The sequence below is a fragment of the Dipteris shenzhenensis genome, chromosome 10, assembly GCF_047967505.1.
Source record: "Dipteris shenzhenensis isolate YYH24624 ecotype China chromosome 10, Dip_SZ_1.0, whole genome shotgun sequence".
Taxonomy (NCBI): domain Eukaryota; kingdom Viridiplantae; phylum Streptophyta; class Polypodiopsida; order Gleicheniales; family Dipteridaceae; genus Dipteris; species Dipteris shenzhenensis.
Window position 1 is genome coordinate 47,831,134 of NC_141605.1, and position 24,067 is coordinate 47,855,200.

At 45.8% G+C, this 24,067-nt stretch overlaps 1 protein-coding gene across 3 annotated transcripts in view; it reads right to left on the reverse strand.

Moving 5' to 3' along the window:
• Positions 1-536: 536 nt before the first annotated feature.
• The window catches only part of ECHIA (enoyl-CoA hydratase/isomerase A), a 45,144-nt gene continuing 21,613 nt past the window's right edge, over positions 537-24,067 (reverse strand). For all 3 annotated transcript variants that reach the window (XM_087380583.1, XM_087380585.1, XM_087380586.1), the window contains exon 5: positions 537-842. In XM_087380583.1, coding sequence (XP_087236709.1) covers positions 732-842 — 111 coding nt within the window. In that variant the 3' untranslated portion in view covers positions 537-731. The remainder of the gene's footprint in view (positions 843-24,067) is intronic.

Genomic DNA, 24,067 nt, shown 5'->3' on the forward strand with positions numbered 1-24,067 from the left:
GATCATTTCTTGGTCTATGTTCTTTCTATTCATCACTTTGCACCCACAGCTTCTCCGTTGCATAATTTGACAAGAAAAATAAGAGCTTTTAGCTTTTGACAACTTGAAGAAAATCATAGAAACTTGGGGTGTATTAATATGTGTGCATGGATAGACAGGTTTCGGGGTGCAAAAATAAAAGGGAAAGTTACAAAATACTTAATTAGACGTAAATTGAAAACTATTTAGTTATTTTCCAAATCCCCTGGGCAAGACTACTTATTAAAAGCACATGTAATTATTGAAAAATGAACTAAAAGTTGTTTTTAGCTTTACGTTCTGTTCTTTAGCTTGCTTTTCTAATTACTACCTAACGCACTCCCATAACTTTGCATGCTCACGTACAAAAATAAACTTACGCAAATCGTATACAAAGTGCTTGCCAATTTGACGATACAAAAATGATGGCGTTTAGTTGGAAGAAGTATATTATTAGCATATGGCCAAACAAGAAGAAAAACGAAAAGGAAGCATTATTGACATAACAATGAGGATCCCTCTTTATTGAGATGATTCAGTATGATGTAAGAAAACACATTTACATTCCTCTTTGGCACTAGAGGCAATTGCCAAGAAAGCACATCTATACAAGTTTCTTACCGTGGTACCCATATGTAACATAATGTAGCTAAGTAGAAAAAATGCAATGAACAATAGAAGCAACAAACCATACCATTATTCACAAAGGCCTTTCAAAGCTTTGCGAGTGGTTGGCTGGTCTTGGAAGCCCGACCAGAGAGGTACTTTTGCATCAATGCAAATTGTTCAGGCTTCATCTCACTGTAGTACATGTGAGCTCTTTCCTGATAAAAATAAGACAATTTAGCTCTCTCTCTCTCTCTCTCTCTCTGTGTCTGATCCCACTTACCAATATTCTTTGCAAGCTACTTTTTAGGGCAATCACAGCTCATGTGTGGTCTCTCTCTATTTCAGCAAGGTACTTATCAAGGGTCTTAGCATGCCCTTTGCTCCAGCCCATTGTGGCTTGTATGGGTTTTCCCTTTTGGTATACTTTGCACTTCGTCCCATAGGCCCACAAGGCCTCCAGCGGATGTTAATCTCTCTCTCTCTCTCTCTCTCTCTCTCTCTCTCTCTCTCTCTCACTGCTGCTCCCTCACCCCGCTCAGCCCTCCCTGCTCCCTCACCCCGCTCTGCTGTCTCCCCTGCCAATGCTTGTGGGTGACAACTCTGCAGCCTGGAGCTGCCCAATCCACCCACCACCGCCGTGTGCCCTCAGACACAGCAGCTGAGTTGCTCCAGCCTCGCCAGCAGCGCCTCTTCAGTTCGCGGGGGCTTCTCCAGCCCCCTCCGCCTATTTGTGTCACCATGTACAGGGGGTGGGGCTGCCCCCGCCTCCCCCACCTCTGTTCGCCATCACATACAGGTCACGGGGCTGTCTCCAGCCCCTGCACTTCACCGACAGCAGCAGTACACTATACAGGGTCATGTCTCCACCCCAGCCCTCCCACTTGGACCTGCAGGACCCAAAATTAAATTTAGACCTGCACAACAGCAAGAAAGTACTAGCAAATCAAGACAAAGGCAAAGCAAGTCCCACATTTTGGAACTACTACAGGTGGAGGTTGAAGGGACAGCTCATGGGGGCCCCCTTCAGTCCACTAAACCTGTAATGGAAGGTAGGAAGGGCTATACACCTTCTTCCCCCCCATAGTCTCTTTTCAGCAAATCAAGTAACATCAAGAGAAAGAAAGAAAGAAAGAAAGAAAGTCTATTAACGTCCACGGGAGACCAAGAGGTCTATGGGACAACATGAAAACCATCTAGTACATCAGCTTAGGGAGGGCACAGGGCAGCTACCATGGAGTGCAGAGGCAGCTCCATTTTTATTTAAAGTACGTACTTTGATAACCTAGATAAAACATACACATATATAGCTGGCCCATACATCAGTTTAAGACTCAGAGTCTTTTGGTTTTGATTTGAACTCTTTGAGAAGTGCTACTCCTTCACGGTATACTGCCCATTTCCCATCTTTCCTGGCAGCCTTGACCTTTTCTACTTCCATTCCTTGTTCTTGAGTTGAGCTTGTGTAAGCTCCTCAGCTATCCATAACTGCCCATTTCCCATCGTTCATGGCAGCCTTGACCTTTGCTAATTCCATTGCCTTGTTCTTGAGTTGAGTTTGTGTATGCTCCTCAGCTATCCATACGTTGGTACCTTTCAGCTTATAAGATTGTTGGAGGAGCTTGATCCGCAAATCTTTTGACTTCAAAGTAAGGATGGCATGACCTTTAGATTGTCCAATAGAAGCTGGTCTTGAGTCGTCATCTTCCTCCTCATCACCATCCGTCCATTCTTTGACCTTTGTCAATGTTTCACTAAATGTGTCCTCTTTGTACCAGTCTTTTGGAGTCCCACTTCCACAATCACTTCCTTAATTGTTTGAACTTCGGTATGCACTAAATCCTTGACTGTGGAGACCAACTGGGGGGTAGGAGGAGAAGCCTTAACATGCCTTTACAGATTCATCTATAACTATTGTTGTCCAGGCCCTTCAAGGACCCGAAGTTTAGCTTTCACCTCTTCCAGCATTCAACTCCCTCACTTCTTGTTGTAAGAAATAAATATGTTCATGTTGCCTGAGAATAGGTTGGTCAAAACCACCTTGGTAACATGTCTTTGCATACAGAGAGGGTGTCCTGGCAACAGAAGAGTAGAGAGGTCTGCTGCTGCTAGCAGGAATAGTTTGTTTTGGGGTGGAGGCAGAGGGGGATTTGGAGGACAGGATTTGAAGAGTAGAGAGGTCTGCTGCTGCTAGCAGGAATAGTTTGTTTTGGGGTGGAGGCAGAGGGGGATTTGGAGGAGGATACACCACTCCATCTTGGCCATGTCTACTTGTACCTCTGGGCTGAAGCTAACCCCTAGGCTGGGCTGGGCTGAGACAATGGCAAAAGGGGACAAAGGGGACAAGGAGAAAGAGAGACTCAAAGATGAGAGGAAGCACCAAGGATGTGAATAAACACAGCAACAGGTGGATAGTACCACCGCGCAGAAGGCAACCAAACCAAGTTCAAATCCGATACCAGCCTCTACATCATCACCACCTGCACCAGCCCCTATATCACCATCATTATCACCCTTGGGATCATCTCCTGCACCGTCCTTGGAGGGGACAGCCCCACCACTCTAGGTGTGGCTGTGTCATGAACAGCAACGCTATCAATGTTGGGGTGAGGGGAGCTCCTCTTAGCCTGACCCACTATGCCCATCCCCCACAGTACATCTCATCTCTGTCACCCTTACCCCTCACTCAGCCACCTTTCTCCTGCTCACTTGGTCTCACTACGTCCTCATTCCAGTTGTCTCCCCACCAGTATCCACTTCCACCCCCCATTATCCAGCCCCTATTCACGCCGCACCCCTGCACACTTCATGGCCACACGATACCATCGGACTCGTGGGATCATGTCCTTCTCGAGATACACTGCCTTCGCACATGGGAGGTGGAACAGGACCTGTTTTATTCACAGCCCGAGCCAGGATATATCCCAGCTCAGGAAGGAGCTGGCAGCCATGGTGACAGCCCCACATAGTGGACCAGCCGTAGAGGCAGTTGAGGCACAGATAGCCAGTACGCAGTGCCATTGCAGAGACTACCAGATGGGTGGATGTTGCTAAACGGGAACCCACGAAGGCCACCGTTTCAGCACCATTTTAGAGCAAAATAAGAGATTTTAACTTTTAATGACAAAATGATGGAATCTAACCACAATGCATTCTCTCTCTTAATAGAGTGAGTAACAAGAGGAGCAATATTAGAAAACCTTAGCCCCGACTAAAGATGGAATACAAAAAATCTTAAGCATATAGACACAAGCTATGGAATACAAAAAATCTTAAGCATATAGACACAAGCTAGAGAAATCACTCACTGAACATAATTGGCAGAGGGCCAGCGATATCCTAGCTCCGGAAGGAGATGGCAGCCATGGTGACAGCCCCAAATGATGGACCAGCAGGATAGCCAATATGCAGTCGGCCATTGCAAAGACTACCAGATGAGTGGATGTTGCTAAACGGGAACCAGTGAAGGCCACCGTTTCAGCCACCATGTTAGAGCAGCAGCAGAGGGTCAACAAGGCTCTCAATGTTAGAGTACGTGGCATCCCACACACAGCTACTACCCCCATGGATGACATAGTCGACTTGGTGACCTCCACTCTTGGGGTTTCGGAGCACATGATTGAGGTGACCCCAAATGAGAGCAGCCTCTCATCATTCGCTTCAGAGATTACCAGGCCCGCCTCGCGACACTACGTAGACGCTCAACCTTGCATACACACCTAGAGATCCACTTAGATGAGGATCTTACACCCCTCTAGGTGAAGAAGAGGCGTATCCTTCTACAGCAGTGGGATTTCACCCGAAATGAGGGGAAGTGGGATATAGTTCAAGAGGGGTGGCTCTTGATAGGTCCCCGACAAGCATCTGAGGGACACCAGCATAGAGGGGTGAGGTCTATGAGACTCAGAGTACTGAGAACCTGACTTGCAGTGTTTGGAACTGCAACGGCACTTTATGGTCAGATACGGAATCCTACACAGGTCAAGATATAGCTTTCTATACAGAGAGACATCATAGTCCAGAGCGACCTCTGCCTATGGTCAATGGATATACATGGGAGACAACATATCGAGATGAGACTCAAGAGACGAGAGGAGTTCAAGGATTGGGAATAGCAGTACTATACTGATCATCACTCACGCTCCATCGAGAGATAAAATGCACACGCCAGGTTCTAATGGATACGGATCCAACGACCGCGATGTGAGGATCTCTTCATCATAGTCCGCTACTTCCTCCTTGAGACTTAGCACTTTGCCAGAGACCTACGCGAGGAGGCTGAGACATCACCATATGCAGCCCTCTACCCAGACATTGTAGATTTTTCGAGCCGCCTGGAAGTTCTCCTAGTCAGGGACTTCAACGCGAGGACATGCACACACTAGGTATTTCTTCTAGATTTTCATGTTCACTCTATCTTACTACCAGTTGTTGACATAGATAAGGCTGGGATGTCTCGAGTTTCCACAGATAGACGCGTGCCAATCACATCTTATGGGCATGCACTATTAGACATGGGAAGGATACATGATCTTATCATATATAATGGCCTGCCTTGCTGGCTCTCCTCAGGTGGATTCACATGTTTCCCACATGGAGGGGGGTCTAGTGTAGTTGACTATCTCATGGGATCTCCTGCCTTCATTTCACATATCAGTGACTTTTCTGTCTCACCATCACCCTAGGAGCAGACCACACCTATCTATTCTTTAGAATATCCACACCGCTATGCAACTCACACACTTCGAATAATCGTCAAAAAACACGATCGTAGGTGTATTTTTCAAACAAGTACTTATCGGATGGGGATGCCACTTTGCACACAAGTCAATACTGCCTAGGTTGAGGAACGTGTAAAGTCTTGTGTCCATTGGATATGCTTTGCATAGTCTGTCTCACATGATACACCATTTTGTTCCTAGTGTTATGCACAATCGTCATAAAATACATAGGAGGTGTGTTATCCGAACAAGTACTTATGAGATGGGTGCACCACTTTGTATGCAAGTCAATAAGACCTAGGTTGAGGAGTGTACAAAGTTTTGTGCCCATTGGAGAAATGTAGATGTGATAATATTAGAAAATTCTCGGTATATGTATATGTGTGTGTGTGTGTGGCAAACAATTTTGGCACAAAGTAAACACCTAGTGCACAAATTATGCACTTCATACCTTGAGTAAATAAGCTTGTTGATGAGGATAAATATACCCTTGAATAAAAGCACAGTTGTTGTATGACCACAATAGGATCGCTTTGACACCTGTGATTTTGCCCATATGTAAGTTTACAAATAGTATAAAAAATCATGTAATAATATATTAATAGTTTGCAAATGTGTATAGCAAGTGAGTAATGGGAAGTGGAAGTGGGAATGAGGAGGGAGGAGTGGAATAGGATAGGGAAGTAATAAGGGTGTATGATAATTAGTATAAAAAATAGTATAATAATATATTAATAGTTTTTAAATGGCAAGTGAGTAATGTGATGCTGAGATTGATATATAGTCGACCATCGACATGACTATGTTGTACTTAGGACTTAGTACTGCCATTCTGCATTTTTGCATTTTACATTGGTATGGACGCTTGTTTAGTAGCTCCACTACCACAGCTTGTTGTATCAAGATTTTCACACACCCATTGGTCTTCCGAAGACTTTAATAAACTTTCTTTCTTTCTTTCTTTCTCTATCTCTATCTATCTCTCTCTCAGCCCGCGCCTCCCCCTCCCTCCCCCTTCCCTCTCTCTCTGCCCTTAGCCTAGCCTCGCCGCACTCAACCTAGCCTCACCGCCTATCAGCCTAGCCCCGCCGCCTCTCAACCTACCCTTGCCAACCCTCCGCCCACTCTCGCCTAGCCTCGCCAGACCTCAGCCTAGCCCCGCCTGCCCTCAGCCTACCCTCGCCTAGCTCCGCCAGCCCTCCTCCTACCCCCGCCTAGCCCCGCCAGCCCTCCGCCTATCCCCGCCTAGCCTCACCAACTAGGAAAACCTAGTTAGGTTGAACCCCCAGCTCAACTAGGGGGTTAGCTCAGCCAGGGGGTAACATGAGATATGACCGGCAAAGAATAGCCTAGCTTACCCTCCTCTTCAAAATCACCCTCTACTCCAGCAACCTTCGATACGCCACAGTTACAACCAAGACGCCTTCCCCGTATGCGCATATCTATGACCGAGGTGGTCTCTTTGACCGACCCATTATTGGGTATCATGAACAGAGTTGCTTCCTATAGGATCAAGTGAGAGAGCTGAAGATGCAACTGGCGGATGCCATAACTAGAATTCAAGTTTTGGAAGGACCTGGTAAGAAGGAAGTCATTGACGAGGTTGTAAAGTCATGTAATGCTTCCCCCCCTAACACCAACTAGTCTCTACAGTCAAGAATCTAGTTCAAACAGAATTGCAGACAGCCAAGCAAGAAGTGATTGTGGAGTTTGATGCAAAGGTCAACAAAGTTGATATTCAGGAAGAGATTAAAGAATATGCAGCTTGAAAGGATAATGCTTAGAAAATCAGAATTGGGGGGCTTCTAGATGAATGATATAAAGAAGAGGGAACATTCAATGATACCTTTGCACATGTCAAAGGAGCCATGCCTACCATTGATTGGACAACTGACGCAGATGACAATCCTGATGATGAAGGTGAAGTTCGAGCAGCCTACCCATGGGGGGCTTCCAGATGAATGGTATAAAGAAGAGGAATCATTCAATGATACCTTTGCACATGTCAAAGGAGCCATGCCTACTATTTGATTGGACAGTTGACGTAGATGACAATCCTGATGATGATGGTGAAGTTCGAGCAGTCTAGATGGGTAGGCATAATGGTCATGCTATCATTACATTCAACTCACGAGACCACTACAACAATCTCATAAGCTGAAAGGGACTAAGATATGGGTAGCCGAAGAACTCACAAGAGCTCAACTGAAGGATAAGGCAAAGGAATTAGCAAAGGTTCAGGCTGCGAGGAAGGAGGTAAATGGGCAGTCTATCATGAAGGAGTAGCACTCATTAAAGAATCTAAATCAAAACCAAAAGACTCTCAGTCTTAAACTGATGTATGGCCAGCTATATCTACATACGTTTTATCTAGATTATCACATAGGTACTTTAAATAAAATGGAGCTGCCCTATGCCCTCCCTAAGCGTAGTAGTTGGTTTCCACGTTGTCCCATAGACCTCTTGGTCTCCCATGGACGTTAATAGACTTTGTGTGTGTGTGTGTGTGTGTGTGTGTGTCTCTCTCTCTCTCTCTCTCTCTCTCTGTGTGATATGTTCTAGAGACACCAAGGTTCCCGATGGGACAATAGTCAAGCCCATGTAGAGCTTAAACTACTCATGGCTGACACGGGACACGACTGGAGCCTTCAGAACTCCTTCCAATTCTTGCCCATCTATTTCTAGCTCCTTTTTATTTTCATTTTCATAAGTAGTTTTTAGAGCTATGCTAGAGACCCCCAATTTCCCCTATGAGCGGTGTATCTCCATGATTGGATCTAGTTTTTTTTGGCCTTTCAACATATGTTAATAAATCTTTCTTGGTGGAGAGCAGAGGATTTGCATGCCATGTACGCTAGGGGTGGTTGAGACAGAGGAGCATTTTCTCTGTATTTGCCCAGCCTGGGAAAGTGCTCCACGGCTCTATTCTATCACATTGCCTTGCTAAGTTTTGACTACCAGGGCAGTCTATGGGCTGTTGGTGGGCTGCCAGGGGTGCCACAAGCTCAAAGAGATTCGTTTTTGTGCCAAGAGCCTCCAGATCAGTTCGTTTTTGCTGCTTCCAGGCTGCACGGAGGCTGGCTGCATGTGCTGTGGGCTGTTTTGGAGCCGAGCAGGAGCTTCTACAGGGATTTCGACCTGTTTTTGGTTGCTTTTGGGCTGTTGCTGCTGGTTTTGGAGCATTCGAGGCTTGGGCGACCTCTTCTAAGTTGTTTTTGGGGTTGTGCTAGGGCAGAATCAACTATTCTTTGAAGGATCTAGGGTTTTCCAGCCTAGGTGACCTGATTTCTGTGGATTCTGGGGAGAGGAAGGCTAGCTTTTTCCTGCTTTTGCCATTCCCGGACTGGTTGTTGGTTGGTTATTGCATTTGAGATTGATTTCTCGCCAAGAAGGGTTGGTTTTTGCTGTTGGGCAGCGGCTAGGAGGGCTACTAATAAGGGCGACTTGTTTGGAAGTGTGTGGTGAATTGATTACACCAGAGTTTGGCTGTCTGGGGCTTTTCTGCAGTTGTTCAGCCGTGTCTCGCTGGTTGGGCACTGGGTTGTGTAGGTGCAGGAAGTGCAAGGTTAGTTGATGCCTTTGGGGTTCTGTTGCACACTTGGTTGGCAGGGAGATTGCAGGATTGCCTAGCAATTGGATGCTTATTTGCCATATAAGGTTGAGCAGGAATTGCAGGGTGTGCAGGATATTGGAAGTCTGTGGGCAGTGGTTTGCCTGTGGTGCAGCTTTCAGGAGACCTTGCAATCAGCCGCTTGGCTTTATATGAATATTAAAGAAATACCACAAGGGACACCAGCATTTGGGGCCAATCGCTGTCCTTGTTTCTGAGTAGGAAACGCTCTAGCTTCCTGTGATTACTTTTGCCCAGACACATCATCATACGTGCATGAAGTCACTACAGAGGGCCACAGCCCATACGAGACGATTTACGATGACATCATGGAGTTCTCCAGACTGGGAGAGGTCCTTCTTTTTGGTGACTTCAACACACGCACAGGGGATAGACAAGTGGGATTACTAGACTTTGAGATGGACCCTCTCAAAGTACCAGAGATGGACCCAGCTGATCTCAGGATAGCACAATCTTCAGATGATACACAGGTGACAGGATATGGGAGACACCTACTCGAGATGGGAGCTAGGACCTGGTTAGCCACCAAGGCCTTGCTTGCCAGAGAGAGTTTGGTTGAGCTCTAGTAAAGAAGCTTGCGCCCCACGCTTAGAGCAGGTCTCTCAGAGAGAGTGGAGGAGGTGCCTTTCTTCTCGTACACCACACGGATAGGACGTCGCATCCAAATGGACGCAACGGCTTGGACCCCTTCACGGGAGAGACACTAGAGTGTGCAGCAGGTGCCCAAGAAGGTTAGATCCAGATTTTGGGCCCGCCTGTAGTCTAGCCTGCATCCACATAAGATATCCTATTTCTTTTGGATGGTCGCACACGGTGGTCTCCCAGTGGACCCATGGCTTGAGCAGATGCGGGTTGATGGCAGCTGCCACAGATGTACAGTCGGAGCTATGGAGACTATTCCTCACTGCTTATGGAGCTGCCCAGCAGCTCAGAGGATCTGGCTCGCAGCGCTTCGGATTGTGGCACGGCTTCAGAGCACGCAAAGAGATTTCACATTGGGTATGGCAGCTTGGCTTACAGAGGGGAGCCACGCCTTCTCCATAGACACAGTCTCGCCAGCTTACCGGATACAAGGTCGGAGCATTCACAGCATTGAGCTTCACTTGGCTACTCCCCCCCTTTCTCACCATCCCCCTCAGTCGAGAGAGGATACTGTCTGGGAGACGGTGGCCTGCATCACGGCTTGGAACATCTGGGTGGCCCATTGTAGCTGGGTCATGGGCTAGCACCATGTTCCTCCGACGGCTACGCTAGTTGCCATTTGGCAAGATATCATTTGTACGTTGCGATCCATTTGGGAGTGCGGCGTTCTTCTAGATTCTCGAGCTACTGACGATAGGCGGGCATGTTTTTGCAAGGCTTGGCCTGTAGGTGTATTTTATGATCTCACGCCGCAAGGGATTCGTTGGCTGTATAGTCCACCACAGTGGTTGTTAGCCCTTGTTATAGAGAATCCCTAGGCAGTGAGCTGAGATCTCTGGCAACAGGCGGGTTTTCTTTCAGCCTGTTTTGTTTTTGGCCACGATTGGCACCTCTCTGGTTTTGCCAATTTGTATGGTTGGATTTTAAGCATTAATAGAAGTTCCTTTTCTCTGTTAAAAGAAAGAAGTGTTTTGCAAGGAGAGGGACGTGACAATCAACCTTAGCAAGACCAAGGTTATGATTTTCAACACCTTGCGAGCAGTGCTTCATCGACATAGTTTCACCTACTGAGGTGAGCCGGTTGAGATTGTATGGGTCGAGGAATCCCCCCCTTCCAGTACAGTTTGGATGCCCCATCCTCCCTGATTCCACGAGATGAGATCAACCATATCATACGGTTAGATCTGTTACAGCTCTACACGGCCCAGACTCGGGGGAGGGGGGGACCAGGTACTCCCCACCAAGATCCAATTCTATCGCGACCATTTCCTTAAATTATCAGAGGACGGACTGGTCATCAAACCCTCGTACCTGGAGGACAGACGCATCTCACATGCATTGAGGATTGCCAATGGACAGATGAGAGTCTCATCCCATCAGCTCGGGATAGAGGCAGGGCAGGTAGAGCTGTCGACATACAGAGAGAGCAGTGGATATGCAGACTTTGCACAGTGGGAGAGGTGGAGATAGAGGAGCATGCTCTATGCATATGTCCAGCACATTATGAGATTCAAGGGCGCTGCCAGCATACCGGGAGAGCAGCAGATATGCAGACTTTGCACAGTGGGGGAGGTGGAGATAGAGGAGCATGCTCTACGCACATGTCCGGCACATTATGAGATTCAAGGGCAGTACCACTGCCTATATCAAGAGGGGATCAGGTTTGGACCACTCTCTCGCCTGATCCATTTTCAAAACCAGGCCCGTGTTGGTCTTTATCTGATGAAGATGCGACGACATAGAGAGAGACTTCTGAGACAGCCTGTCCTGACAATATTACATGAGCCAGAGATAGATGCAGCCCAGTGACACGTCACAGATTTTTATGCCTTTGAGTCAACGAGGCACAGTGGAGTTTGGGAGGGCTTCTTTGACAACCGTCCTTGTCAGCTCCATGCCTCCAAGATGTCCATGTCACCAACACTCTTACTCATTACACGAAACGCATTACATGCCCTTATATCTTTCTTTCTTTCTTTTCTTTCTCTCTCTCATTCCTTTGTCTTATATTCTTCTTTGTTTATTCCTTTTTGCTATCGAAGTTTTTGTTGTATGGGTTGGGATTTCAAAGCTTCCCCCCGATTTATCATTTATTATTATGTTTAAATTCAACATAACTAGCTAGTGTGTGTGTGTGTCTAGCCTATAAAGGCTTGTACTTCACTTGTCTCATTGATGATGATGAAAGAATGGAAGCCTTTCATGGTGTCTACATTGGAGTATCATTTCTTCTCTCTCTCTCTCTCTCTCTCTCTCTCACACACACACACACACACACACTGAGTGAGAAGTCACTATCACACGGGCATGGTTGCCCTCATTCGATGTACAGAACGTCCCGTACGGTTCCGTACGACCCGTACTTTTTCGTTTTGTTTTTTGTTTTGCTGTTGTTGTTTTGTTTTGTTTTTTGAGGGGGTTGTTGTTGTTGTTGTGTGGTTTGTTTGTTTGTTTTTGTGTGTGGGGTTTTTTGGGGTCGTTTGTTTGTTTTGGATGGCTGGTTTTGTTATTAGTGGTGGTTCTGCCAAACTGATTTTGGGCCTCCTAGATGGCAAGGTTCCATATAAACCCCCTCTCCTCTCACTATGATCTCACACTAAACATCTACCTCTGACTTCGAGTCTCGACTCTCCCCTCTCCATCTCCAACAAGTAACGAGGCTCAAGCTACATTAAGCATCTTCATCTCTCTCCCTCTTTATCTCCATCAAGCACCTATATAACATGTTTGTATAAGTTTTAAAGCTTGTACAAGTACCTACTCCAAAACTCTAATGAGGGGGGATCGGTCTACTCCCTACATGTTGGGTCTCATACTCTTTGTTCTGAAGGGGGGTGTTGGAGAAATCATAGCCAAAGAGTGTGTGTGTGTGTGTGTGATGTTTTGTACTAGGAGATCTAGTAATGGTTTGATGTGTGAGTGCCACATGTCATCTTGGGAGTTATCCCATATGCACTTGGTGCGTGTGTGTGTGTGTGTGTGTGTGTGTGTGTGGTGTAAAGGTGTGAGCAGCGATGGAGCATGGCGTCTCTCTTCCTGCTATCGATCTGCCCCAGCCTTCATCTGTACAGATTTTTGCTTCACCCGTACAATTTTCGCCACTCTCTGTTCAACATCTGCCAGCTATCATGCAGCTTGCCCCATCCGTTGCTTTTGCGTCGACTCTTGTACAGTCTTCTCCTCGTGTACCGTCCTTTCTTTCAGCGCCATCCATTTCTGCTACTGAAGTTACTTTTCATGCCCAAAATTCTGAAGGAAGGAAGCGTATGCCATCCTCAACCACTATTTCAGAGGGAGTTAAAGGGCCTATGGTCCTCTGATCTTACCACAGGGTACTTCTCCTATCTGCCGGCTATCTCTAGACTCGAGCCTACGTGCTCCACCTCAAGCATCTGTAGACTTTCTGTCCAGAATGATCTTCTCAACCTTGCTGCCTTGTGTGTCAGCCTAGGTAGGCAGCCCCTTTCAAGCTTTGTCTGTAGCACACAGGTCCTCGTGGTCCTCCTGAATGTAGGCCACAAGACATCTGCTCCATGTTAGAATTATAGATATAATTCAGCAGTGACCAATGTAATTTAATAAGCTAGTTAGGGGCACTTTTCCCTCTTTAAGAGGTTTTTCCCCTTAACCGCAGTTAATCCACTACCTATGGTTAGTGACTACTAAGGTTTTGTCACTAGGACAAAACCTTATCTCACTCCTTCAGTTGAATCACTCTCACACTCATCTATTTTGCAACTAAGCTTTCAGCTCTCTCTCTCTCCCGTTTCTTGCTCTCACTGTTGCTCTCTCACTTTCTCACATTTGGTATCAGAGCGGGTTCTTCCTGCTCTTACTCCTGCTGCACATTCGCCTCCAGCTCCAGCCCAACAGCTTCCTGCTCCAATCGTTCATCGTCCGTACAATCTGTACGGACTGATTCCGTACAGTCTAGAATATTACCTGCGTTGCCATTCGTCGCCGTACATCCTGCAGCCGTACAGCTCCGCACCAGCGCTCCGTATGTACCTTCACCGTACCAGATTTGCTCGTTGTCTGTACCAACGCTCCGTATGTACCTTCGACCGTACAGATCTGCACATCCGTACTGCACCGTACTGTTTCGTCACCTGCAGATCCGTACATCCGTACTGCAGATCTGCCGTACCTACCGTACACTTGTGTACACCCGTACTGTGTTGTACATGCTCATCCGTACATCCGTACCTGCAAGTTCCGTACTGCACACCTGTATCAGCCGCCATACTGCATTCCGTACAGTTGTACTGCAGGTGTACGGATTCTGTACAGGATTTATTGTGCAAGTTCCTTCATCTACCGGTGATCCTTGGTAGGCATTCTTGCAATTCTTCTGCAACATTTGCAGATCTGGTGATATTTGTGCAGACATTTGCAGTCTTTTGCAGTCATTTGGGTATTTTCGGGTTCGTAGTTGCTTGTAAGCAGACATTGCAGGCAGATTCAAAGGTTTAGCCTAAAAATTTGGGGCTTTCTGCTGAAATTGTAAAATTTGGGGCTTTATGTGCTTTTGCCCCTTTCTGGTTGCAATTTCAAGCTCGAAATTTGGGGCTTTCAAATTTGCAGTACAATTTCTTGCAGAAATTTGGGGATTTTGTGATTACACTGCAATTTCGCAGTGAAATTTGCGGCTTTTGCAGACAGAGCGCAATTTTTACAACATTTGGGGCTTTTGGTCAATTTGCCCTTTTTTGGTTGCAATTTCAGGCCTCTTTCGGGGCTTTTGTGTTGGGAGAGCAATTTTGGAGTTTTAAGTTCACACTACCTTTCTGTAAGTGTTTTGCAGCACTTTTGGCAGATTTTGGGAGAGTTTTGATGCTTTGACAGATTTTTGACAGAGAAATTGCAGAAATCTGAGTTGCATTTTCAGCCAGTGCTTGGCTGTGTTTTTTGGGAGTTGTGCATTTCATCCCCAGCAAGGGAATTCAGTTTTGTATTTGCTGTAATCTCTTTCTCAGACATGGCCCAGCAAAATCAGAATGATTTCCAATTTGGTGGTCTTTCATAGGAAGACAAGTTGGATGGTACCAACTACTCCCTCTGGAGTTTTATGGTACGTAATATTCTGATTTCTCGTAATTTGTGGGATTATGTGAATGGGGATGAGATCTGACCAGCAGGTATGGCACCTAATACCCCTCCCCAGCAAGGAGGAGGAAGAGGTCGTGCACAGGGTGCAGCTGCAAAAGACAAGTTGTTGGTGCAGCTATAGAAGAGATGGGATTCACGTGATGCCTTAGCTTTGTCGTGTATTTCTCTTTCAGTAAAAAGATTTATCATTCCGCTTATCCGATCGTGTAAGACCTCGAAGGCAGCGTGGGATATCAGAAAGCATGTATGCAGCCCGGAATGATGCAAGGGTGAAAAGAGAGTTAAGTAATACACATATGGAAGAGGGTGACTCCATGTCAGTCCACCTCACAAAGCTACAGGATCTCAGAGAGCAATTATTGAACATTGATGAGATTATTCCTGATTCAGAGATGATTACCACCACTCTGAATTCTCTTCCTGAGACTTATCTCAGCTTTCATACCTCGCTGAACTTATCATTGAGGGGGGGTGCAAATCCTCTCACTTTTCATGAGTTGATAGGAATTCTGCTTCAGGAAGAGCAGGCTAGGAAAAACTTGGCTTCACGTGCAGGTGAACAAGCTATGCTCTCAAAGTTCAAGTCAAAAGGAAAGGGACAGGCAAAGACATCAGTAAATCAGCCTTCCAGTGGGTCAGGACAGCCTTCACAAAAGGCTAAGAATGATGCAAGTAAGCCCAAGAAGAAGGGTTTTTGTCATTACTGCAAAAAGCCAGGTCATCACATTGCAGAATGCAGGAAAAGGCTTGCAAAAGAGAAAAAAAACAGCTCCGGTATGGCTGTTTCAGATTCAGCTCCTCATGCATCTGACAATGGGGATGCTGCAGCCAACTTTGTTGGACATGATTATGCCTTTTTATCTTGCATTTCAGATTTTAGGCTGACTGCTCCAGATGCTCGGGATAGTACAACCACTTGTAATGATGATACATATGCCTTTTTGACTTGCAGTTATGATCCTTCCACGGATGCATCAGCTTTCAGTGTCAATGAAACACTGAATACTTGGTATTTTGATAGCGGTGCCTCCAAGCATATCACTTTTAGGAAGGGTCTCTTCACTTCCTTGCATCCACCTCCCGTTGGTAAGAAAATCACTTGTGCCAACAACTCGTCATATTCAGTACGTGGTACATATGCCTTTTTGACTTGCAGTTATGATCCTTCCACGGATGCATCAGCTTTCAGTGTCAATGAAACACTGAATACTTGGTATTTTGATAGCGGTGCCTCCAAGCATATCACTTTTAGGAAGGGTCTCTTCACTTCCTTGCATCCACCTCCCATTGGTAAGAAAGTCACTTGTGCCAACAACTCGTCATATTCAGTACGTGGTACATATGCCTTTTTGACTTGCAGTTATGATCCTTCCACGGATGCATCAGCTTTCAGTGTCAATGAAACACTGAATACTTGGTATTTTGATAGCGGTGCCTCCAAGCATATCACTTTTAGGAAGGGTATCTTCACTTCCTTGCATCCACCTCCCGTTGGTAAGAAAGTCACTTGTGCCAACAACTCGTCATATTCAGTACGTGGTACAGGACAAGTTGAGCTTACTGCCATTGATGGCTCAATTTTCAGACTTTCAGATGTCTTGTATGTGCCTGGTATCACCAAGAATCTCCTTTCAGTGTCCACTCTTAACAGGGCTGGATTTCAGGTCGTCTTTGAGGATGACAAATGTGCTGTCCGAGACAAAGAAAATGATTATGTCTTGAGATTATCTGGTACTCTGCTGCATGGGCTTTTTCAGCTTGATCTTTTTTAGAAAAGAGCAGCCCATACTCTTGCAGTTTCTACTCCTACTGCTGCCATGCAGAATGCAGAGTTATGGCATGCCAGATATGGCCACATGCATTACAACAGCTTGATGACACTTCAGAAGCACTCTATGGTTGATGCATTGCCACCTCTTGAGATACCTCCTCCACATGCCTGTGAAGGGTGCATTTTAGGCAAGATGCACAGATTTCCCTTCAAAAAGGATGGTTCAATTAAAGCTGTCCGAAAATTACAGCTTATACACAGTGATGTCTGTGGTCCCATGAGGACTCCATCATTGGGTGGTCATCTCTACTTTGTTACTTTTATTGATGATTACTCCAATTTCACTTGGGTCTTTGGGCTGAAGCGCAAATCAAAAGTGTTCATGGTGTTTAAACACTTTTCAGCCATGGTTGAAAATGAATCTGGACTCAAGATACAGACATTGCGCACAGATAGAGGTGGGGAATACTTGTCTGCAGATTTTGATGCTTTTCTGAAAGGCAAGGGTATTGTGCATCAGCTCACAGTGAGGCTGACCCCTCAGCAAAATGGCAAAGCTGAGAGGAAAAATAGAACTCTTATGGAGATGGACAGATGTATGCTGAAAAGCAAACACATGCCTCACAAATTCTGGCTTGAAGGTCTAATGTGTGCCAACTACATCTTAAATCGGTCTCCCACTAAGGCTTTGAAAACAAAAACTCCCTATGAAGTCTGGAATGGGAGAAAGCCTTCAATGGATCATTTCCGTGTCTTTGGATGCCTTGCATATGCTCATGTGCCACTTGAATTTCGGCATAAGTTGTCAGATAAGGCAATTAAGTGCATATTTGTTGGGTACAGTGCAGAAAGCAAGGGGTACCGTCTCTACAATCTTGCTACACACAAGATCATTGTCAGTAGAGATGTGATATTTGCAGAAAATTTAGCTCACACTCAGGATGAATTTCATATGCCTTCTTCTTCAGAGGATGTTTTTTAGGGGTTGCTACCCATTGCCTTGGGTTCCCCTGCTGATATTTCTGATGCAAATCAGAATTTACAGCCACCTACCGATGCTCCAGTTCAGCCACAGGATGTCTTGCCACCTCCACAGGCAGTGGAACAGGTGGTTCAGCAAGAAATTGCAGACATACATGCAGCAAAAACAGTCCCAAACTGGCTGTTACAGACTCTCAGGGAGAGTAAGATTGATGCTCCATTACCTGGTGCGACTCGCAGTGCAGTAAGGCACATGGAAGGTGCTAATTCAGTGGCATCAGCATATGCAGGTACTCTTCTCGATGAGGAGGAGCCTGCAACATTCGAAGAAGCAAAGGACAATGTGCATTGAATGAATGCCATGCACGATGAATTGCAGTCCATTCAGAAAAATCAGACTTGGGAGGTCGTAGACTTGCCACCAGGTAAACATGCCATTGGTACACGATGGGTTTTCAAGGTGAAACTGAAGCCAGATGGCTCCATTGACAGATACAAGGAAAGGCTGGTTGCCAAAGGCTATGCTCAGAAAAAGGGCATAGATTATGAGGAGACTTTTGCTCCTACATCCCGGATGACCACCATCCGATCTGTTATTGCAATGGCTGCACATTTTAAGTGGAATGTTCATCAGTTGGACATTAAAACAGCCTTCCTAAATGGAGACTTGTTGGAAGAGGTTTATGTCAAACAACCTCCAGGCTTTGAAATTTCAGAAAATGCACTTCAGGTATGCAAGCTAAATAAAGCTTTGTATGGGCTGAAACAGGCCCCTTGTGCATGGTATGCCAAGATTCATGCCTTTTTGACCAGCAAGGGGCTGCACAATAGTCCTACTGAGAGCACCCTCTACATCAAGAAGGATGGGGGGGAAATTTTAGTCATCATTCTTTATGTCGATGACTTACTGCTCACAGGGTCCAATGAAGATAATATTGCAGATTTCAAAGCTGATTTGCAGACCAACTTTGACATGTCAGATTTGGGGCTGCTTCACTTTTATTTGGGGATCCAGTTCTCTCAAGAGAGACGTGGCACTGTTCTATCTCAGTCCAAGTATGTGCACAAACTCTTGGACAGATTTAACATGCATGATTGTAAGCCCATAGCCACTCCCATGGAGCCGGGGCTGAAACTCACAATGCATGATGCAGGAGAATCAGTTGATGCCACATTTTACAGTCAGGCTGTTGGATGCCTCATTTATCTTTGCAACACTAGACCTAATATTCAGTTTGCAATATCTCAGGTGAGCAGGTATATGCACAGCCCAAAAACTATGCATTGGCAGGCAATTAAGCGCATCTTCCGTTATTTGCAGGGCACGAAGTCTTTTGGCTTGTTATTTCCCAGGGGGGGTGACTTGCAGATGCATGCCTACAGTGATTCAGATTGGGCTGGTGATTATGACACTAGGCAGTCCACTAGTGGCAATTGTTTGTTTTTGGGTAAAGCTTGCATTTCCTGGCTGAGCAAGAAACAATCTACAGTGGCTACCTCATCATGTGAAGCTGAGTACAGGGCAGTTTTCACAGCAACAGTTGAATGTGTCTGGCTGCGTCGTCTATTTGCTGATCTTCATCTGTCATTGGAGGGTCCTTCTCCAATTCTCACTGATAGTCAGAGTGCCATTGCAGTGGCAAAGAATCCAGTGTTTCATGCTCGCACGAAGCACATTGAGGTTCACTATCACTACGTCAGAGAGAAGTTGCATGCAGGAGAGATCAGTATGATCTTTGTGTCCACACATGACAATGTTGCAGATATTTTCACCAAAGCACTTTCACGTGAAAAGTTTGAGGCATTTCGCAGTGCCCTGAACTTATATCCGTTTGGTGATTAATCATCCTTGTACATGACATTGGCACTGCAGGGGGGTGTTAGAATTATAGATATAATTCAGCAGTGACCAATGTAATTTAATAAGCTAGTTAGGGGCACTTTTCCCTCTTTAAGAGGTTTTTCCCCCTAACCGCAATTAGTCCACTAACTATGGTTAGTGACTACTAGGTTTTGTCACTAGGACAAAACCTTATCTCACTCCTTCAGTTGAATCACTCTCACACTCATCTATTTTGCAACTAAGCTTTCAGCTCTCTCTCTCTCCCGTTTCTTGCTCTCACTATTGCTCTCTCACTTTCTCACACTCCACTGCTCCAACCTTCTTGTGAAAGGCTGCTCCAGAAGATGTGGAATGAGGGCCTAGATCTTCTTCAGCATCTGTGTGCCGATTCGGTGATTCAATTTCCTTCAAGTGATTCATCCGTTTCTCGAACCCTCTCCCCAAAACCTCTTTTTCAAAGCATTCGTCAGGCTCAGCAGCATGGTGTCTGTTTATATTTCATGGGAAAAGTTATGTCCGTTACCAGTCTCAAAGCTTCGTCTTTGGCTGTTGCGGGTGCAAATAAGATTACATCTTTTGTCTTTCTAGGCAAGGGATCTACTTCGCCAAATGTATAGATGTGGATACAGTTTTTCATTTGCTCAGTTTGGGTGGAGTTCATGGAGCAGGTCACTTTGCAGTAGTGATGCCCTGAGACCCTTTATTTGACCCGGCCAATTCTCTGCTCAGTTACTGCCCTGTATGGGTTACTTTGAAAGATTTGCCAGTTCCTTTTCTTCAGCATGTGCCCTCTCTTGCATCTCTTTTGGGCCATGTTTTATTTATTCCGAAGCAGGATTTTTTAATTGCAAGCAGGGACATAAGGGTTTGTGTACTTTGGAACATGGAGCAATCTGTTCCTACGTTTTTGGATGTGGATTTTGGTTTGGGGCAACCTTTCAGGATACATCTTCGCTTTTCTTCCTTTCCAAATGCTTGTTATAAATGTCGTCAATTAGGGCACTTTGCCAAGTTATGTCCCTCTGCTTTTCAAATATCAACTCATTTGAAGACTGCTACTCCAGGGACATTAGTTCAGTCAGCTGCTACTTTTCCTTCTGGGATACAGGAAGTCGGGCATTCTTCCAAATCAGTCAAGGTATGGAAGCCGATTAAAGAAGTCCCAGCAACAAATTGTTCCCAGGGTAATCCTTTTGCTGTTCTAGAAGTTCATGGTTCCTCTATAGTTGAGCAGGATATGAATCTACATGCTGAGGAGTGGTTTAAACAGGATGATACAAATGGTACTTCACAGGGTGAAGCTGTAATGATGTGTCATGATTTATCAGATGCAGATCCAATATCTGACAATGTGGATGTATCTCAAGTACCTATGATTGTGAAGAATGTGTCTGTGGAGGAAAGTTTGAGATCTCCTTCTATTCCAAATGCAGATGTTCCTTTTTCATTGGATTCTTTTCATCCTTGGCTGAGACAGGTTTTTGACCCTGTGGTTCAAAAATTCAGATTGCCAGCTTATATCAAGAAGAATCACAAGGGGAAAAAACAGCTTTGTTTTATTGACGGCGATGTGATTCCGCTACAACGCTTTTTGCAAGTCAATAATCTTAAAACGGAGGATGTTTTCTTAGATCCTCCACCACCTGATATGTAAATGTTATCTTGGTAGCCTCATGAGTTTTTCTCTCTAAGGCATGCTTGTAAAATTTTCTCTTTTGTACTTCATGGTGGGTTTTTACCTCTTTTGAGGTTTCCCACACAGAAATATAAGATTTCACTAAAAAAATGTGTGTGTGTGTGTGTGTGTGTGTGTAGCCTATAAAGGCTTTTCACTTGTCAAAGTGCATATGGGATAGCTCCCAAGATGACATGTGGCACTCACACATCAAACCACTACTACATCTCCTAGTACAACACATCACACACACACTCTTTGGCTATGATTTCTCCAACAAATACATACCCTAGATGAATATAATGCCATTGTCCTGTGATTTCGGAGCCATGCAACAGTCTTGGTCATCTTGCTCTTGAAGCCTCCACTCTGTGTGTCCACCTGCATGCCTCGTCCTCGATCTCTATCTCTGTCTCTGAGTGAGAGATGATGTCCTCTACCCAGAATCAAAATTAGTGCACCAGCAAACAATGCTTGACATTCTAATAGTCATCCCATTGTCTGCATATATTGTCTCTGGGGTGTTTGGAGCAACTGCAAGAAACAACAAGTCTTTTACCATATTGGCTATGTTCCCTCCAAATTGAAAAGAACTTCCTATCAAGGCTTGAAAAACCAACATACAAGGCGCTGATCGTGGAAAACAAAGATAAAACCGGCTGTCAACCAACCTCTTTTTAGAGAGCCCAGCTTACTACCTAGGGAATCTCTGAAACAAGGCGCAACCAGGGTGGGGGACCATACATTCAACGAATACTCACTCTATGAATATATAAAAGACACCTATAGGCCAAGCCTTGCACAAACGCGCCCGCCTCTCAACAGCTGGCCTAAGATCTTGACATCCCACGATCCCATATAGCGCATAGGGTGTAGATGATATCCTACCAGATGGCAACGAGGGTGGCTGCTAGGGCGACTTAGTGACCTCCAATCACCAAGCTGCAGTGAGAGCTACTAAACCAAGCTGCCATACCCCAAGTAAAATCCCGCTGCAACCTTTGCATCTAAGCACCTATCCGAAGGGCCCCCCACCAAATCCCCTATGCTGCACAGCAGCTCTCAAGATAGTGCGGGATCGTCTCAAGGTCTCCATCTCGCAGTGGCATCTCCCATCAGCATGCATCTACTCCAGCTAAGGGCCAATGGGTAGACCCCCATGGGCAACCATCTAACAGAAGTAATGAAATATGGACTTATTGGGGTGATTTTGGGTTAGGATTAATAAAATGACAATTCTAGGATAGGACAAACAATTCTCCCTCCTCACCTCCTCACTTCCACACCTCCCCAGCCGGTTTGCTTTAATTGGGGTTCATTGTGCATTTGCATTTCAAGTGCTGCATTCTCAGTTGCATGTGCAGTTCAATTGCTGCATTCTCAGTTGCACGGTTTCATTCTGGCTAGTGTTGGCGTTTCAGTTTGTAACAATTCACACGTGTGCATCTATTCTTACTTTGCGTGTGGAGGGATCCTATTAACTGTTTTCTTTCAAGTGCCCGCCCAAGTTAGGGAGAGTTTGACCGAGCTCCAATACAAAAACTTGTGCTGCAAACTCTTTCTCCACTAAAATATTAGTGCCCACTTGGCAGCCTAAGTACCTCACTTTCTGACCTTGCTGGAACTAGTGGAAGCCAAGAGCCACTCCCCAGTCCACAATCCCTTGAACCTCCTCAGTTGCTGTGAGGAAGCCAACTGATTTGGTCCAATTGATCCTAGCTAGCAATACACCTCAAGAGCACCTCAGATTCCCTCAAGGCTCTCTGCCTTGCCCTCCACAAAAGGACCATGTCATCTGAAACCCCGAGTCTAGAAGCTTGTCCTCCCAACAAATTGGTAAGCACAACCCAGTGAGGCCAGCCACAATGGAGCGCAAGAAGTAGCCCAGAGCCTCGGCCACAAATAGAAAGAGATATTGAGCTACAGGGCAGCCTTGTCGCACTGAACTAGAGAAGGAAAAGGCCTTTGGCAACACTTGGATGCACTTCATACCTTCTACGAGACATGTGATCTGAAGGTCAACCTTGGTAAAACCCAAATCTTCTACTGCAAGTGCTTCTCTGATAGTCTCCTGTATGGCCGCCAATCAGCATCTGACTGGCACTCCTAATATATAGGGCTGCAACAACCCGAATCCAGTGCTCTAAGAAGCCCATCCTCCTCATGGTGTCCTCCAGAAAAGGCCGCTCCACTCTACCACCAGCTTTCTCAAAAGCCAAGAGAAGGGTTGCGATTTGCTGAAAGTCTTTTCTTGTGCCCAATCCATTGCCTCCCCAAAAATCATGAACAAGACGTCTATGAGTATCATGTATAATGTTGGCAAGATGGGGGCACAAATGCAAGCTCAAATTCTCTGATTGGGAACCACTACGGATGTCAAAGCAGTCTCCCCCTTTCGAAATTAGGCAAATCTAGCCTCGCTTGAGTGATTGGGGGACAATCCAGAATTGACAATCTCTTGGAAGGCCAACCGTGAGGGGAGTATGAATTCACTCCCAAAAGCACTTGAAGAAGGCCGGGGTCAGGTCATCCTCTCTTAGGCACTTTGGTGATGGGCAATGGGAGGGCCTTGAGGGCCTCAATGAGCTCCTCATATGTAAACGGTGAATCCAATTGTTTGCTCGTGTCTTGAGCAGTGAAGGGTGTGTGGCACATGGGATCCCGGGCTAAGAAGACCTGGGGGTCTCATCCTCTAACTCAAACAGCTGACGGTAGAAGGCCGTCATCATCTCCAGAAACTCTAGAGCGTCCAAGTAACCACCCTCATCCCGTTGTAAATGTTAAAGCTAGGTCTTAGTAGCCCATGGGTCAATAGTATGAAAGAACTGCCTTGCCATCCTATCCCTCTGGTGGACCCAAACTGCCCTAGAGAAGTGGTAAGAGACCTCTGCTCCACGGATCTCTGTGGCCTGAAGGTCAAAGGATATGTTCTAGTACCTATCCGCAACCACTACACGAGCCCTCTTCCTCTCATGAAGGGCATGCCCCCTCTATAGTTCATGTGACTGTAGCTCCTCGCTACTCCTATAATCGTTGCTGCTGCCCAACTGGCCTAGCCGTCCTAGGGAGG